Below are 19,454 nucleotides of genomic sequence, written 5' to 3'. Positions count from 1 at the left end.
AGCCTATTTTTATTTAAATTACACGTCATCATTTTCACATTTAAAAAAACCCTCAAAAACTACGTCACACTTGATTAAAGATTAATACTACAAAAAGAAATTAAAACTGAACATGTACCTAAATAAATGTCTGAAAAATAAATAATTTTTTTAGTATCAAGATCAAGTAAAGTACAGAGTTGTCGAGATCGCTCAGCTGAATGAATTGTGTCGTTGACCTCTGCTCAGCTGAATGAATTGTGTCGTTGACCTCTGCTCAGCTGAATGAATCTTACGCGTCGCTTTTCCGCCGGCCGGGGTGATATGACGTATTTAGGATCGTGGATTTTGATACTTTTATTTTTTTCGTACTTTCTGAAATATGAACCGATATTTTTCTTTTAACGTTTTTAAATATCCTTTAGATGAGTACACTTAACAGTTAAATTTATACAGTTGAATTAAAAGTCACCCTGTATATTACGGTAAAGCTTGGTACCATGACCAAAATATAGCTTAACTGCATGTGGTCATTTGAAATTTGTAAAGAAAAATATGTGTCTACTAGAGGCCGCCCGCGACTTCGTCCGCATGGAAACCCTATAAATCCCGCGGGAACTCTGGGATAAAAAGTAGCCTATGTGTTATTCTGGGTCTTCAGCTACCTACATACCAAATTTCATGGTAATCGGTTCAGTAGTTTTTGCGTGAAAGAGTAACAAACATCCATACAAACTTTCGCCTTTATAATAGTAGTAGGATTAATAAATTGGTATTAATTTCTTTTTTGTACCTTTTTATAAAAACATATATTACGTACTATAATGTTTTTAAATCTGTGATACGCATAGCTAGGTGTATGACTGCCTTTATGCCTTTACTTGCGTGAGAGTTTTGTCAACTAGATACGAGATGGCAGGCAAGTTCTTGTTTTGTCTACTGTCTATGGTTGACGTAGCCTTTGTGACGTCACACTATTGATTGTGAAAAAGGAGATCGTCTTTTGGTGGAGACGCCATCTTAAAATAAAGTGATATAAGTTTTGGTAGAGTAGAATATAATAAAAATCTGAAGTAATCGTTATTGTAATATTAGCCTTTGAGCTTAGACTATTAATTTAACGTAATATCAAGCGTAACGGACCAAGGTAGATATTTATTTCGCTTCTGTTGTTTCGTGTATCTATAGAAATTAGTTTGTTATTTACCGTTCTTCAATCTTGTCAAATACCGTTACCTTAACAAAATTATTTGCACGGTGTAAGGATGATATAAACTATATAGTTCAATCTAAAGAGTGTGGAAAATTGGATGTCATCGATCCAGTGTTCAGTGTACGGATGTAACACGTCAATAAACCTTCCAACCCAACCCTTCCAGTTGGGCTGTAATAATGTCTGTGCTGTTGAAATTATTCGTGTTGCAGTGAAGTGATAATTTTGAGAACAAACTGTGTCAAATATAGTAGCAAATATTGCTATCCTATAGTGTATTACTTAGGCTTTTGTAAGTCATTACGTGAACGTATTCGTTTATGAAGTGTCGGTTACGCTGGTTACAGTTGGTGGTCGGTGCGAGGGTGATCTCCTGATGGTGTGTACATCGCAGCATGTCTGCACTCTCGACGCCGGGCGGCGGAGGCACTACGGCGCAGTCGAAGCCGACGTCCGGCAAGCAAAAATACCAGAAGTTGGATATCAATAGCTTGTACTGCACTAACAGGGTTAGTGAACTTTTGTGTCATTACTCTCAGTAACTAAAACATGTACTATTCATGGAAAAATAATGCATCCCTCATTATTTATGATTCCCTTTGTATACCTTGCAGCATACCAGACTGAATCCTTTTTATGTTAATTCTTCGTGAAAACAGGGTAGTTTTGTGTACCTATTTCTCTATAAAATGTTCTCCCAATTTTCAGACAATTTTTTACATTACATATGATAATTGTTTTTATTGCTTTAGGGCATTATGCCCATTTTGAAGGCACTATATTTGTGTTTAAATATATTATAAATTTAATTAATCAGTATCATGCATACAATGATATAGTTACAGATGAATGGATTGACCTTGGTTTGTCATATTACTAGAACAAACTTGCAGTACAATTGTTGTTAAACTGTTGACCTTGCATCCTTGTGTTCCTAGGTACCTACTTAGGAATGAAAGTAGTTCATATAAGAATTCACATTTACATTAATTCATGATGGAAAAAAAATTAAATTTGTCAATGATGCTATATGCCTTTGTTTTGCAAGTTCATTGAACCTTAGTTTTCTTTTGCAGTAATAGCTTAATTATTATATTTCCATTTGTGTAATGAAGTTAATGGCATCTGTAGTTTCAGGGTTCCTACCTAAACGGTAAAAACAGGAACCTATTACTTAGCCTCTACTGCAATCTGTCGATCTGTCATTATGTTGGGCTGGCAATGGACTTTATGATGGTGAAGAACATTCAAGTATGTTGTACTTGGCCGGTTTTCTAAAAACCTTTTACAATACATATCTGTTTTAAATTATTTTCAGAACGAAAACTCTGAGCCATCCCTAGTAAAATCTCAACTCAGCCGCAAGCATGGAATGCAGAGTCTTGGAAAAGTACCATCGGCAAGGCGTCCACCAGCCAATTTGCCATCTTTGAAAACTGAAACAGGGCAAGACCCTAACGCCAAGTAAGTATTTGACATTCAACTATTAGCTAAAATTGCCAAAGATCACACAAAGTGTTGAGAGAACTGTATGTTTTAAATCATAGTGACATACAGTGCATCTGAGAATATGATGGGACAATAGAGAACTAGTAAATATAAGACGGAGAGATGATGATGGCACCAACCATGACTATTTCATTACTCTTGGTGTTAAAGAAATATAAGTGTGCCATAATATTAAATCTCAACAAATGTTTCTTTATTTTTTAGCTCTGTTTCTGCTGTTACTACTACTGTATCTACACCGGCAACATGCACCTCTCAGACTGTTGTGAGTATTGTAGCTTTTTTATTTGAATAAAACACATCATGTAAAATATCTAGCTTTTATTAATTAATTTCTCATTCATACAATAAATGCCTACATTACCAAAAATAAATTACCTGCCCAGAATAACAGTTTTTTGGACTTGGTGATATGAATATTCATTTATATTTCAGCCTACAACATCCACCAGCAATGTGCCTGCGTCTACTTGTCCGAGCGGCTGGGTGCCACTTCCACCACCTTCGTCACCACACTTCAGGACAGAGTTCCCGTCATTGGAGGCTGCTGCCCAACCATCACACCGTTCTTCAGAGCATTCAACATCTCAGCCACAACTCAGGCCGCAAAGTAAGCCAAATGACATGAGGGGAGTCACCCTGTCGATAAATGTGTCATAAATTGAAACCCTTTGAGATATGGTTAATGTGTTTGTTGCAACAGATTCTTATAAACAAATAATAAAGTTGTATCTGCAATCAGCAAAAGAAGGACATACAAGCAACCAAATGTGTGACCTTGATCTACTTCTAAGACTTACTCAATTTTTCGAGCGATTGTGGTCACCCCAGCTCTTCTTCAGAGTTTTAAAGTTAGGACATAACTAGGACTAACATCAGGAGAATGATGATATGGAATTCTTGTTTTTATTTTTATTTTAAAGCAGATTAAATATAACAATGATCCATTAATTTGATTGTGCAGCCGAAGGCAGCTGGACGTGCGGTGGCGGCGCGACCGTGCGGCCGGAAGCCGCGTCCCCCGCGCCTGCCGCACAACAGACCCCCGCCTTCCGCGCTATACTACCCTCTTTTGTGAGTATTATCACCACAGACAAGAGCATCCGACTAGAATTTCTGTACATAACTGATGATGAAGACGATTCGTAGCCGAATCTCAACTAATAATGTCTGTTAACGCAGCTGGTGAAAGGTAGCGGCGGCGGCGGGCTCGGCCTGGGCGCGCTGGCCCCGCCGGGCCGGCGCGCGGCGCCGCGTCCGCCGCCTGCGCCGGCCCGCGCGCAGGACATCCTCACCGCGCGGCCCATCCTGCGCCCCGACCAGATCTCCTCGCTCGATGACATTGCGCGCGACGCCGGCTGGGCGCAGCACGACGACATCGACTATGAGTCAGTATACATCTTTCCCCACACTAAACTATCACTATTACACTAATTAATCTTAAAACCTATTTATATATAGATAGACACCACACTGTCTAATATAGTTCATGAAAGATGAAATTTTACGTGTCTAATAGATAGTTTCTTAGGATTGGTTACAGTATGAAAAATATTTCTTATTAATTTTTTATTTTTCTTGCAGCCAAAAATTAGACTTTTCTGATGGAGAGTCATCGGCACCGAATAAGTCTAATAAGAATAATAACCGACCTAGTATTGAAACCGAGCGCGTCGATGCAAAGGTTCCAGAGCTCACAGATGAAGAGCAAATATGGGCTGAACGACGACAGAAGCAAAATAATGAGATGGCTCAAGTGATAGCGCGAGCACGGCAGAGGAAGGAAGAGGAACAGCGACGGCAAATGCGAGATAATGCGCCCCTTCAGCCCAAGGATTCCCGCGATAGATTAGATAGAGATCGCGATCGGAATGACAATCGCGATCGGAACGACAATCGCGACAGAGAACCAGACAGCAGAGAAAAGGAGAATAACAGAGATAGAGAACGTCACGATAATAGAGAAAGAGATCGCGCTGATAACAGGGAAAAAGAACGAAGCGATCACCGTGACACCAGGGAAAATGAACGTGTTGATAACAGAGAAAGGGAAAGAATCGAAAGCAGAGACAGGTTCGATAATAGAGATCGCGATAGAGATGTGAGGGACCGGGAGCGTGAGAGAGAAAGAGGTCGAAATGATAACAGAGAGCGTCAAGATAGTGAAAAAGAGCGAATGGATATGCGAGACAGAGATAGAAACGATAGAGATCGCGGTGATCGTTTGGATCGGGAACGATTCGATAGAGGCTCGGAGAGAGGGGACCGCGACCGGATGGATCGTGACAACAGAGACAGGATGGACCGCGACCGGAATGACAGAGATCGCGATCGCGACTTCAGGGACAGAGATCGAGATTACGGCCGTGATCGGGAGCAACCTAATGCTGCCTTCTCAAAAACGTTCCAAAATAATATTCCACCGCGATTTTTAAAGCAACAGCAGAATCGTCAACAAGACGATCAACATAAGGGGTGGGCGTTTTCAGGAAAACAAGCGCCCAGACGCCAAGAGCCGACGCCGTACAATGCTCCGAGACACAATGGACGGCGCTCTTATTCAAGGTTAATTTTTTACTCATTTATACTTAAACTACTAGTCTAGAATATTTTCCATTATTTTGTTCCTACATCTGTCTATATGCGGGGTAGACAAGGTCAACAGTCTTGAAAAGACTGAAGGGTCATGTTCAGCTGTATGGCCTATTACATTTTATAAAATAACTTCATACAATAATCAGAGGTTTGGCTCTTACTTATTAATATCATAAGTATATATTTTGTTTCAGAGATTTCTCAGACCGTGAGGATGATTTTAGGAGAGAAAAAGATGGATCTGGGCCTCAGTGGCGATCTGAAATGCAAGATTATGATAGAGCTGGAAGGGAATTAGATAGATCTAATTCAAAAGATTCTTATAGAGAATATAGCGACTACAAAGATAGAAGAAATGAATCTGACAGGAAATCTATAGATAGTGGTATTGATCACAGCAGCAGAACAGCCGCTGATAAATTGACAGAAGTGTTCGAAAGAAAGAGTATAGGAGTAGCAGATTCATTTCCTTCTTCAGATTCCTCAACGCAAGTGCAAGCAGCAGAACGGCGTCCTACTCCACCTTCTGCTACCGTCCAGCGGGAATCGTCTGAAAGAGATTTTGGTAAAACTTCATGGGCTGAAATAACTCAAGATGACTCATCTGCTTATCAAAAAACATCTGCTGAAAAAACTACATCTAAAGAAGTTGAACATCTTCCTAAAGATTCAGTAGAAGACAAATCTAATTTAAATCAGCAATCCACGGCGGGGTCTACTCAGCAGACTATTTCAAATCATGCGGCACCTGCTTCTCAAAGTCATAAATTCAATAATCATTCCGCTAGTGGGAAAAACGTGCAGAATCAACAAGTACCTCAAATACACCCATATACTAATACTCAATCACAATCTTCTTCTGTTCAATCTTTACTTGATACTAACCAACCTATTTCTAAACCTATTACTCAAACTTCTAAACCTTCAAATCTCGATTCAGCTCAACAGTTACAATCTTCATCAGATCAGAATATTGCACCAAATTTAAACAAGCCATTGTTTTCATCCCAGAAATCTGAGAAAGAATTGTCGGAATCTGAATCTATAGCTTCCAAATCTAGTACTGATCCTTCGGTAACATTAGGAAAGGTCAACGAAACACATTCAGTGGAATCTCTACAGGGAAATGTCGACATTCAAAAACGACCAGTTGATGAAAAAAGAAATGAAAGATTTGGTAGCGAGCAGCTTAATAAGAATCCCATCAAGGAGCCTGTGGAAAGAAAATCGAGCGGGTCTGGTTCGGAAAAGAAGGGCAGAGGTTTCGGCAGCAGTGGAGGAGGGGGTGGGGGCGGAGGAGCGGCGGGCGCAGGCGGCGGCGCTGGCTACGCCGTGTATAACCGCGGCTGGGGCCGCGACTCTCGCGGCCGCCGCTCGCACCGCAGCTCGCGCTCCAACAACCGCGCCAGCGAGTCAGACGGCTCCACAGACGGCGCGCCTAATGCTGAGCGCAAAGAACGACGTCGGGCGCCGCGCAGTCCACGAGGGCCGAAGAAATCCGATCGCCATGACGACAATCGCGCGGCTGAGCAGATGTCGCACACCATCGATAATATGGAGAACAGGGAACCCTTCGCCCCACGCGGACAACCTTCTAGGAGAGGCAGAGGAGGATTCCAAGGCGCGTCGCGCCCTCCGGCGCCGGCTAAAAGGGTTGCGGGTTACGGTCCGCCTAACACGAAGAGTCCCTTCAGTCAAACTAACAAAGCCGCCAAAGACGACGACGCTAAAGATATACAGGATGATAACAAAAACAAATCCCATTCCAAACCGCGAACCGGTTCGTCAACCGGGCGAGGACGGGACCGGAGGCCTAAAGGTTCCGTCGGACCGCTTAGTGGAGAAGACGAGAACTGGGAGACCACATCAGAACATTCCGAAGGCGGCAGTAACGCCCGCAGAGGTAGATCTGGAGCGCAACAGCAGAGAGGCCTGCGTAATCAGAATAACCGCCAAAACAATGCTCGCCATGCACAAGGATCGAAAAAAGACACACCCGCAGATAAGACCACTGAAGTAATAGAGGCTATGACCGACCTTAAGATTTCGGGCAAGAAGGACGACGAAGTCGTCGATGATGGATTCCAGGAGGTTCGAAATAAGAAAAACTCCAAGGATACCCGATGCCCCCCCGCCAAAGAAGAAACTATTAAACAACCCAGATCTCATTCCAACCAAGGCGGTGGAAGAAATGGATCATCCTCTAGAAATCCTAACGATAAATCGAACGCTCCTCGTGGTTCGGCTCCGGTTATGGGTAAGCCGGTGTCCCAGTATGACCGGCCACGTCAAGCTAATTTGGCACCGCGTTTTGTGAAGCAAAGACAAAAGCAGCAAATGGGATTAGTAACAGGCTTCGGACCAGACACCGGCGCGGCTCCGCCCCCGCCGGCGGTCAACGCATGGGACAAACCTATATCGCAAACCTTGCGCGGCAACGTCGAAGAAACGACGACTGAAAATGTAGAGAATAAATCTGGCCAGTCAAGTCAGCGTAGTACGCCTGCTGACGCACAAAATATTGCCGAAATTAAGTCTGTTCCACCGACTTGTGCTGTCACTACCGATAAATCGGGAGTATTAGATGGGTCGACCCCGCCTGTAGAGACTATCATATTCGAAAATACGAATTATAAGACTGCACCACCTGCTGAGGCCTTAAAACAAAAATATCAACCTAGTGCTAACACTGCAAAGCCTCAGGGCGAAGATATTCCGGCAGAATTAGATGCCCGACCAGTAGCATTCAACGGCGAGGTGAGACCACGACCAAGATCCATTCAAGAACTCATGGCAGATAATAGTAGACCTGTATCAGACGCCGAAGGTACATTGAATCTGCCGATGTCATTTGACACATCTCAAAAAGCGGAAGATTCATCAGATATGAAACTTGATTTTACTTTCGATACAGATACTCTTGGACAGCTCACTGAGGATAAGACTGCCAAAACTCTCAGTTTGCCACGAGGAGTGCATATGAGTACATCAAGTACTATTTCCCCACTGGCTGCAGATCTCAATTTAAAAATAGCTAGTGTGAAAAAGGTGTGGGAAATGCCTGCAGTGGCTGAAGGCAGTGAAGAATTACAGTTTCCCGGCTTCGAGGAGAGCAATACTGAGACTGGCGCGCCTCCAAACGTGTGTAAAGTGAAGCCAACGCAACAGTTGCAGTCGCCGCCGCCTCAGCACTACAACCACGTAGGCTATCAGGTACCACTTGCCATGAAATTGCATAAAAAACCAAATGTAATATTTAAAGAAAAAAAAAGAGTTTATAATTTTATAGCTATTTTTCAATCAACAGGGCGGTTATGGCGGGCTGTCAGTACCGTCGCCTCCGGCGGTTCTGTTCAACTCCTCGCAACAGCTGCTGGGCTCGTCCCAACAACTTCCTCAGCAAGGTGGCTTGTACGGAGCCTTTTTGGACCAGAGTAGAGGCCAATTCGGGACGTTTCCTGGAACGCCGTACGGCGCTGGATCAGCCGCGCCATACAATTACCACCAGCAGCCACCGCCAGATGGTATGGCTACTATGTTCCAGAGCCTTCCCAACCAATATAGGATGGTAAGTAACATGTTAAGTACCTATAAAATTCAATAACAGATTTATTTAGCTGTGTGCTACGCAAACGGTAAAAGGTTAAATAGAGATTTATTTTATGAGTGTCTTGTACATTCTTAAGAAAGTTTCCATCAAAAGACAAATTGATTTAGGCAGGCCTGATAATTTTGTCTAGTTGGCTGCAAAAGGTGATAATGAAATCTGCTATAATGAGAGAGAAAACAGACCCTGTATTGTTTGCAGAGATTGCATTGATTAGTGAAAATATTGGACTTGATCAGCAGTTCATTAGAATATATATCTTTTATTTGCAGGCTGCAGCTGGAGGTGGCGCAGCTTTTGGCCAATCGGGACAGCTTGGCAATAATCCCAGTACGGTTCTAATCTCTAGTACTTCAAATTCTCTCATGTCAGCTACTGTGAAACCTTCCAGTCAGCAAATTGGTGCTATAGGTATGTTTTTTTTATTATGTTCTGGGTGAAAATCTTATGGAACTTTTATGTTAAATTTCCTACCTCCCATTTTGGTAGAGAAACCTACAATGTACATAATTATAGGTACTTCATCCATATAGATATTTGCCACTTCCAAGCCTAAAATTAATGACTGATTTTACTATTCTTTAATATATTCTGATGATAGAGATCCAATTTAACAATTATTGCCATGTAAAGGAGCCAAGCAAAAAAATCTATGCCGTTTTCCTGGGTTAGTCCCTGTTGTATCCTCCCTCATCTCTCTGGAGTGATCACGATCCTGTTGTGATTGTGGGTAAATCCTACAGAAGTTTATTAACATCTTGAAAGACAAAAAAAGACTTAAATGACAATATTTTTTAACGCAGGCAGTAAAGGAGGTGGCGGTGTAGGCGGCGTCGGCAGTGTGAGCACGTACCAGCAGCAGTACCTCGGCTACTCGGGGCCCGTCGGCGAAGCCCCGTACTCTCTACCGGGCCTGTTGCCCCGGCCCGCGCCCCCGGCCAACTCGTACTACTCCCCGTACCAGCCGCCCACGGCCCCGGCGCCCACTTACCCGCTACAGTTCACGCAACCGGCACAGTCCGGGGCGTTTGGATCGCAATTCATATCGTCGCAGTTACAAGTGGCGGCCGCCGTTCAACAAATGCAGGTTAGCATTTTTTTAATATTGAAATGAAAGTGGAGTATTTTCTTTTGTCATATTTTTTTATTTTGGTTAGTCAAGATAAATTTGTTTTCAAGTTTTGTCCAGGGCTACTTATATTTGAACTTTTGGAATAAAAGTAGCTTATTGGTTGTATGTTATTCTGGAAAGTCCAAGTTAGGAAACAATGTAGTTGAAATAGAATTAAAACACTTGACCATCAAGTAATTTATATAATCTCCTGTTATTATAGCCATGCTTTTGTGTTTAAAGCTATATTTTTAGTGTTTCTTAATATGCACAAAATCCTTACAGCAACAATACCGCGCGCCGCTGCAGCAGCAATACGCCGCTCCGCCGCAGCCGCGGCCGCCGCCGCCGCAGCTGAAGTCGCCGCTGCACGAGCACGCGAACGGCTTCGCGCCGCTGTGCGAGTCCGCGTCGCCGACGCCCAAGCCGAACAAGCCGCAGAAGCCGCCGCACTCGCCGCCGCAGCACAAGTATCACGCGCCGCCGCCGATGCCGCCGCCGGCTATCACGCCGCTACAGCACCATCAGCAACATCAGCAGCAGGTAGTTATTTTACACTATTTCAGTTGATGATTACCGGACTATAACTGTCTTGGTTGGCATTGTGCTGCCAACTTCGTATGGAGATCGTATGAGTCATCATGGTATGAGAAGAATAATTTTTTCTGAATGTTTTAATAAGAAAAATAACTGTGTCTGGTATGTTAGACCAAAAAAGTTGATTAAGATCTATCCATTAATTCTGCAGATTAGCACGTTCAAATGAAAACACACAAACAGATTTTTTCAGAATTTTATTGTTACTGATGATTATGCGTGTATTTCATGAATTTAAGATGTAGATATACTTCTTACCAGTCGAAGGTGAAAATTTGTGAAGGAGGTATTTGGATCAGTTGAACAGTGGATTTCTCGAGGCTGGGAACCCCACACTAAAAAATAATACTTTCTTTCTTTCTTTCTTTTCTATATTATGGCTTCCACCGGACTTTCGGTGATTCTGCCAATGTCATGGTTTGAAGAGACACGAAGTTACAAAAATGGACGGTATACAATCTGAAAGGAGAAGGTTAACAAATGTACAAACACAAAAAGACAAACACAACAAGTAGGTATTGTTAGTAAACGAGAAGACAAGTTAATGATTATAATGTGTAGTGAGTGTGTAAGGTATAAAAGTTGTGCAAAACAAGGGATATACTTAATAGGGAGATTTCGGAAGTTAAAAAAAATAAATAAATTTGTAATGGGTACTATAGTTTTAGGTTATTTTTAGTTATGAACTTTGCAATTATATAACAGAACCGAGTGTGGACAAGAGAAAGAAATGAATTAGTGTCTAAATTTAGATGGGGAATGTTAGACGGAATTATGTTACGAAGATGGACCACAAGTTTGGGGCAGTTGAAAATTATGTGATTAAGACTACCTTCATCCAGGCCACATTCACAGATAGAAGTATCTCTAATTCGGAGTTTATGGAGGAAGACAGGGATACATACATGGCCAAGTCGCATTCGGATAATAACCGACGTTACCCACTTCTCCAAGTTTCGATGCCGGAAGAACCAAGGGACTTTGGGTAAGTTTGGTTGGATATTTCCATACCAGACACCTTTTTGCTGACGAGAATGTTGCCATTGTCTATTCCAATTAGTCATTAATTGTGGTTTAGCCAGAAGTCTAAGGTCTCGAGAGTAATGAAATTTGTGGCAGTCAGAACCTGAAGTAGAAGCTTGTTTAGCCCACATATCTACTGTTTCATTACCCTTGATTCCTGAATGGCTTGGAATCCAAGCAATAACTACATTAATACTGGAAGACTGACATTTATATAAGGTTTCTCTTATTTTCAGGGTAATTGGAAAGTTATCCTTTGCATGGAAGGGTCGTTTCAAAATATCTTGGAGGCAGCTCAAAGAGTCTGAGAGGATAAGTGATTTGTCCAAATTGTGAGATAAAACAAATTGAACAGCTTCAAAGAGAGCAATGGATTCTCCAGTAAATATAGAGGATTGTGAAAGATATTTAAAACTTAGTAAAAGATTGAATTTAGGTATCCAAACTGCTGCACCAACATTAGAGTCCTGAGATAATTTGGAAGCATCCGTAAAAATGAGGGTCCAATCAGACCATTTCTCACAAATGATCCGGTTGAATATCCTATCAGCACCAGGAAGATTCTTGGATAGTCCTATGTTTAGAAGAACATTAGGTTGGAAGATGAGAGGGTGGAAGTCAATATCAAAGATATGATTTTTGGAGAATTGGGCAACTGGGTGGGGAAGGTTATCTATTTTATCGAAGCTTTTAACCAAAGGGGGGTGATCTTTGTTAACCCAATAAGAAGAGGTATGACAATAGTCTGATAGAGAGTTAAGTATTTCTAATAAGGGATGAGAAAATAATTGGATTGTTTTGTAAAGAAATCTATCAGCTAAAAATTGTCTCCTTAATACAAGAGGAGGATCCAAACATTCAACCTGAAGGGCATTTGTTGGAGAAGATTTCATAGCACCGGTTATAATTCTGAGACATTTATGTTGAATTTTGTCTAATTTCGCCAAAGCTAATTTGTTGCATGGTTCTAATAAGAAGGCACCGTAGTCAAAATGGCTACGTACAAGGGCATTATAAATTAATTTTTGACTATAGGGGTGGGAGCCCCAGCGGACCCCAGAGAGAGACCTCATGACATTAACTCCCTTTTCAGCTTTTTGGACAACATGGTTTAAGTGAGTAACACCTGTTAGTTTGGAGTCTAAGGTAATTCCTAAAAATTTACAACTGTCTTTTTGAGGGATAGTTTCATTATTAATCGAAATAGTTAATAGGGGCAAAGATCTCTTCCGAGTAAAGACGACACAGTTTGATTTAAGCGGGGAGATAGATAATCCATGGTCTTCTAACCAGGTGTTGAGGTAAAAAAGAGCTGAATTTAAACGACGGCTAATGTCATCAAAGGAGTCCGAAGAAGCGAAAAGAACTATATCATCAGCATATTGAAGAATATTGCAAAAGCAATTGACAGACTGATCTAGGTCAGAAGTATATAAATTATACAATATGGGACTAAGTACAGAGCCCTGTGGAAGACCCTTCCAAACAGAGCGAGGGGGAAGAAGAGAACCCTGCAAACGGACAATTATGTGACGATCCATGAGCATATTACACATGATATTAATCAGCCTCACTGGAATACTCAGCTTATGCAATTTTTGCCTGAGAATAGGAAGTTGAACGTTATCATATGCTGAAGTTATGTCAAGAAAAACGCCTACCACATGTTCGTTTTTAGAGAATGCCACTCTTATATGGGAGACCAGGATGCTCAGGCTGTCCAGAGTTCCCATACCTCTTCTAAAGCCAAATTGAGTATTTGGAAGTATGCCCTTTGATTCAATAAACCATTCTAATCGATTTTTGATGAGGTGTTCCATAATTTTATGTATTACCGATGAGAGGGCAATGGGTCTATAGCTGAGGGGGTCTAGAGGGTTCCTCCCTGGTTTAAGAATGGGAATAATAATTTGGTTCTTCCATGATTCTGGGACAGACCCAGACAGGAAGATATGATTTAAAATGGACAGGAGGTATAATTTGGAAGGAAGAGGAGCGTTGGTAATGAAAGAAAAGGGAATGCCGTCAATACCAGGGGAGGAATCCTTGAGACCGTCCAGAGCGGATAATAATTCTTGGAGGGAGAAGGGATCATCTAGGATGGTTGGGGAAGGACAGTAATATGAGGAGTATGGAAGTTCGTCCAAAGCAGGAGCGGTTAGAGGGGAAAGTCTATTTATAAAATCATTGAGCCAAGGTGAAGTGTCATTAGAAGAGGAGTCTTGATAAGCTGTGGCTCTTCTAAAAGATTTAATTTTCTTCCAGACACTTGAAAGAGAGGATTTGGGGGAAATGGACTCACAAAAGGACTTCCAGCCAAGGTGTTTTTTTTGGGACAATAGACGCTTAGTCTGTGCCATTGTTTTACGAACAAGTAGATAATTTGTCAAGGTGGGGTCACTATTAAAATCTTTCTCAGCTTTGTTTCTTTTCCTGATAAATTCGGAGCATTCAGAGTCCCACCATGGAGGGGAGGGAATTTTGTTGTGTGAAGCATTTTTAATTGGGATTGATTCATCTGCAGCAGAAATAACAGCAGATATGAACTCTTCATACACCTGTAAAAAGTTTTGGCTAGAGGGAGAGGGAAGGGAGGAAGTAAGAACCTTGAGGCAAGTTGAGAACTTGTCCCAGTCTGCCTTTTCGGTTTTGTATTTAAGAAGAGGAGGAAGGGGCGAAACCTTGGAAATGGATTTAATTAGTGTGGTAAGGACTGGAAAATGATCACTACCATAAGAAGTAGGTAAGACCCGCCAAAGCAATAGAGGAGCAAGTTGGGGGGATGTTAGGGTAAGGTCTGGGATACTGGCATTTTGGGACGGAGGAGACCGGCGGGTGATAGAGCCATCATTTAAAGTGCAAAGGTTTATGTTGTCAAGAAGATCAAGAAAGACAGGAAAAATTGAATCGTCAAAGGGGCAGCCCCAGAGGGTGCTACGTATGTTAAAGTCACCTAATATGATAAGGGGAGTAGGGATAGAAGATAGAATAGACTGTAGTTCCAGGACAATAGAGTGGTGAGGGTGAGGGAGGTAAACAGAAACAAAGGATATTTCTAAGGCTCTCACAGCAACAACATGGAAGGAAGAGCTGTGAGGGGGAATAGGAACTTGAGTGAAGGTGATGGATTGAGAGACTAACAAAGCGCAGCCTGCCCAACCATCATCTCTATCATCTCGAAAACAAGAGTAGTGTGGGATATGGAAGTGAGACGTGCGTTTAAGGCACGTTTCAGCAATGGCAACTATAATGGGATTGTATCTATTGATTAAGAAGACTAAATCAGGTTTCTTTTTGGATACACTCCTAGTATTCCACTGAAGAAGAACTTGGTCCATTATGTTTGGAAAGGATGGGAACGATTATTTGTTGAAGACGAGAAATGGTATTGGGCGGTAACATATCAACATCTCGTGATAAAAATTGTATAAGGGCGTCTGCTAAAATCTCAAATAGGTTATCATTTGGAGATAAAGCAGTGGAAGGGTCCTGGTGTTGGCAAGAACACGCACAACCATTGGGAAGGGAAGATTTTGGAGTTGCGGTAATTTCTCTGAGAGCCTGAATGTCATAAGACTTACCAAGCTCTGGTCTGGTTTTAGGGGAAATTGTAATCGTTTTTTTGTAAGAGGAAGACAGATTGGGGGCTGAAGAGCGGGGAGGGTTTGGTGGGCGTTGTGGAGAGGAGACTGGAGATTGGGAGGAGTAGAATTGGGAGGAAGCAGGGGTATCTGCAGCAGCAACTTGTGAAAAAGAACGTTTTTGAGGAATTTTCATTGCTGCCTCAGAGTAACTAATGTTATCGTTTGCCATGATAACTTTTATTTGTTTCTGCCTAATATGTTCGGGGCAGGATGGGTCAGTAGCAAGATGGGAATTCCCGCAGAATAAACATAATAAAGGAACATCTGAGGAGCATGAATCACCTGAGTGTTGGAATTGGCCACACCTATAGCAGCGTGGTTTGGAGCGGCACTGTTTGCTGATATGACCAAATTTACAGCAGTTCCTACATTGGATTGTGGGGAGGAGGTAGACTGATACAGGGAGAGAGGTATGGAAACAAAAAACTCTTTCCGGGAGGACATGTCCACGGAAAGTAAGGACAACAGTAGTGGTTGGGAACCAGGAAACGGAGGAGTCAGGTTTCTTTGATTTGGAGTTAAGACGTCTGGCCATTACTACCTGACCACAGTTGGGCGGAACAGAAATATTATTAATTAATTCTTCAAGAGTCCAGTCCGTAGGGATATCTCTAACAACTCCCATGCGAGAGATATTGAATCTCGGGACAGACGCAGTATATTTATTATTTGGGATTAAAGGATTTTCTAAAAAAGAATTGGCAGAGTCCCTATCTGTAAATTCGATTGAAATTTTGTTCCTGCCCATGAGTTTAAGTCCCCCAGATTTGATACCACTGACAGAATTTTGATGCAGAAATTGAGCAAATTTAAGCAGCTTAATAGATAGACCCGCAGAAGGATCGGGTTCCATCCTCGTAACATATACGATAAACGGAGCATCGTCTTCGTCGGTATATTTAATGATAGAGTCCGGTTCAAAACCCGGACGATGAAAAACAGATTGGATTGAGTCCGATGGGGGAGAAGTTTTTTTTGGTTCCGATTCTATTGCAGATTCGGCAGGTCGCTTAGAAGGGCGAGGCGTAGAGGATTTCTTCCTGGAAGAAGAACTCGTACCTCCCCAGTCTGGGGGGCCTTCTTCGTCACCCAACTCCATCACGGAGTGATGGAGTAGGTGCGAATTACAACTAAATAACTTACTTACCTTATTGTGTTCTGTATCCACAACCGAGTAAAGGATGAAATGGGAAGAGAACAAATAAGGAAAACAATAAATATCGCGATTTGACGAAAATACGTGTGTCAACCAACGAGATGACTGGCAGAATCCAAATAATACTTTATGCCTAGGTGTATAAAGTGTCAACAATCTTTTCTTTTTATGAAAACATTTAATATTTACAATTGTTCCACTCTCAAGTTGCATCATTTTGAAACATGCAATTTGAGAGTAAAAAATCATGTCTACTGTACTCTGTCCAAACACTTCTTTTTGACATTTATAATAAAGCAAAACCGCAATTTAAGCTCATATCTATTATCTATATTTATCTCAAATACTTTGCATTGTGTAACTGTCAAAAAAGAACAACCCATAGTCAGACTATAGCAGACATGCCGACATAATACACGTAGTATTACCGCCCGTAGCAAATGATGGGCGGGAACGGCGGGCGGTGCGGCGGGGGCGGGGGCCCGCGGGGCCTGTCCCCGCGCTACCCGGCGCCCATCCAGCGCCCGCCCGTGCCGCTGTACCGGCCCGCGCAGCACGTGCGGCACCACGCGCCCCGCCCCAACCTCTACCAGCAGTATCATCATCATCAGCGCAGTGAGTCACATGATATCTTCCTCTATTCTGTGGCACAGCCGTTTACAGCGACTTTTTGCTTTTAATTTAAGCGCAATTCGTAAAGATACTTTTCCTGTGATTAGTAGGTTTGTTCGCCATACTAGACCTCACCTTGGCTGTGGCTACGATCCTGGATTTTTAAGTCAGGTTTTTAAATTGAACTTTGAAGATATAAACAAACCCATATTGAATCACGGTTACACAGTTAGTCGTCTGAATATTCAGGTCTCTCGCGATAATTTCCCGGGCATTGTATTGTTATGGTGTGATTGCTTTTGCTTGGTGGGTGTGTTCCAAAACATAACGCAATAAATAAGGATGGTGTATGTGTTACAGACGGAGCCGGCAGCGCCGAGCGCGTAACCGATGCAGGTTCGGGCGCGGGTCCGCCCGACGAGCCGGCCGACGCCGCCGCGCCGCCCGACGCGCCGCCGCCCGCTGAGGTCAAGGCCGAGTGAACCTCCGCCTCGCGCCACGCCACTCTACTGCCCGCCGCCTCACACGCTCGAACAACCGATGCGACGCCACGATGCCCATTCCAACCAATACCTACAGTGTGTTCCTTATTGATCGATCGGCGGCGAAAAACGGCATCCTTCGAGCACGCCGTTTTCGGCGGCACGACGTCGCACCGTGTAATCGGGTTCGAGCCCGTAGGTTTTCGGTTATTTTAATTAAGTCGTAAATTATGGAAGTGATTTTATGATTATTTAAGATGTGTACGGATTGATGCGCCCTGCTGAACCGTCGCCGGTGGGAGTCCATCGTTTTGGTCGGCTCTTACCGACGACGACGTGCGAGATGCGCTCTGTTTGTATGTAAATATATTGATCGGACGGATATCCGGCTATTTGACTGTTACATTTAAGTATATATAAACGCGAACGGTCGGTGGCCGCCCCGCGACCGACGCACGGAGGACTCGCGTCCGACTGACCGATGCTGCCTCGACCTCTCATTAGTGAATATGTAGCGACGGTTTTGCAAAACCCATGTCGATGCAATATAAATGAATAATTAATGTAATTTGGAGCTAAAACAATTGTATGTTACTCCATGCGCTTGAGAGACATACGGTTCAACTCCATGTATCATAACCAATTATATGCGAATAAAATTATTATGACAGAACTTTTGTTTTATTTAATCTCAATACTTATTACCCGCTCGAGCAGGCAGTTAAAATTAAACACAACCCCCTTGTTTAGTAGGTAGTACTGGCTGTAAAACAATTTAAATTAAAAAAGAACAAATGTATTATAAGAAAATGTTTTTTGTTTGGTTCCCGTGCCGTGTGGTTCCCGGCACCATTAAAAAAAGGATTGGACCACTCCATCTCTTTCCCACGGATGTCGTAAAAGGCGACTAAGGGATAGGCTTATAAACTTGGGATTCCTCTTTTAGGCGAAGGGCTAGCAACCTGTCACTATTTGAATCTCAATTCTATCACTAAGCCAAACAGCTGAGCGTGGCCTATCAGTCTTTTCAAGACTGGTGGCTCTGTCTACCCCGCTAGGGATATAGACGTGATCATATGTATGTATGTATGTTTTTTGTTTAGTCCAACTTTTGATTCTAATAATTATTAGTCCTTTTAATTTGAATACTTAGTTCATCAGTGCATATTGTGAAAGTGTAAAATATACTTAAAATGTTGCGATAATACAGTGCAATCTACATAGCTTGTTCTGCAGTTTTCTTCACGACGCCTACAAATCCTCTGCTCATATTTCATGAAACCTTTATAAGTTCAATAAACATTACCTATAAAAATCACGTCTTTATTCTTAACGGGGTTCACAGAACCATGATATAAATCGATTTAGTTCAATCATTGCATTTTTTTGCGTTTATGTAGCGACGATTTTGCAAAACCCATGTCGATGCAATATAAATGAATAATTAATGTAATTTGGAGCTAAAACAATTGTATGTTACTCCATGCGCTTGAGAGACATACGTTTCAACTCCATGTATCATAACCAATTATATGCGAATAAAATTATTATGACAGAACTTTTGTTTTATTTAATCTCAATACTTATTACCTGCTCGAGCAGGCAGTTAAAATTACAGTCCTACCGGTAGTTGGATAGTCGATATAAACTTTGTGAAGTAGAGAATAACGTTTTTTTTCTCCCATAAAGCTATATATATTATTAATTTTTTGGCTCTTACTACCCAGTAAGGGATATAGACGTGATTATATGTATGTATGTATGTAGCGAGCGCGTACGTAGTTAGGTAGTTATCGCGGCCGCGTTGCTAGGCAACCGAGCCCGGCTGAGCGGTACCTCGTATCCCGCGCGTCTCTCCGGACGACTAAGCGTCTCCTCCGTGACTCGCGCGCCAGTAGAGCCGAGATCGCGTTCGCTGCGCACACG

General features: G+C 42.4%; 2 protein-coding genes across 3 annotated transcripts; both read left to right on the top strand.

Annotated features, from left to right (window-relative positions):
- The first annotated feature begins 936 nt into the window (after window positions 1-936).
- LOC106129320 (protein PRRC2C) lies at window positions 937-18,201 on the top strand. Of its 2 annotated transcripts, XM_060954604.1 has the most exons (15): window positions 937-1,126; window positions 1,540-1,701; window positions 2,511-2,656; window positions 2,906-2,966; window positions 3,137-3,311; window positions 3,666-3,775; window positions 3,884-4,089; window positions 4,286-5,266; window positions 5,491-8,509; window positions 8,604-8,864; window positions 9,176-9,314; window positions 9,707-9,990; window positions 10,300-10,557; window positions 16,872-17,049; window positions 17,407-18,201. In XM_060954604.1, exons 2-15 carry the CDS (start codon window positions 1,588-1,590, stop codon window positions 17,526-17,528), a joined length of 6,054 nt encoding a protein of 2,017 aa, XP_060810587.1. In that variant the 5' UTR covers window positions 937-1,126; window positions 1,540-1,587; the 3' UTR covers window positions 17,529-18,201. The 2 variants fall into 2 exon arrangements, with proteins under 2 accessions (XP_060810587.1, XP_060810589.1); XM_060954606.1 differs by lacking the exon at window positions 17,407-18,201 and having other exon boundaries at window positions 16,857-16,995.
- On the top strand, window positions 11,274-12,258 carry LOC132904375 (uncharacterized). The gene is made up of 2 exons (XM_060954607.1): window positions 11,274-11,596; window positions 11,871-12,258. Exons 1-2 carry the CDS (start codon window positions 11,364-11,366, stop codon window positions 11,968-11,970), a joined length of 333 nt encoding a protein of 110 aa, XP_060810590.1. The 5' UTR covers window positions 11,274-11,363; the 3' UTR covers window positions 11,971-12,258.
- Window positions 18,202-19,454: the final 1,253 nt, after the last annotated feature.

The sequence above is a fragment of the Amyelois transitella genome, chromosome 4, assembly GCF_032362555.1.
Source record: "Amyelois transitella isolate CPQ chromosome 4, ilAmyTran1.1, whole genome shotgun sequence".
NCBI classification, from domain to species: Eukaryota; Metazoa; Arthropoda; class Insecta; order Lepidoptera; family Pyralidae; genus Amyelois; species Amyelois transitella.
Note: the sequence above shows the minus strand (reverse complement) of the source record. Positions and strands in the feature narration are given on the sequence as shown.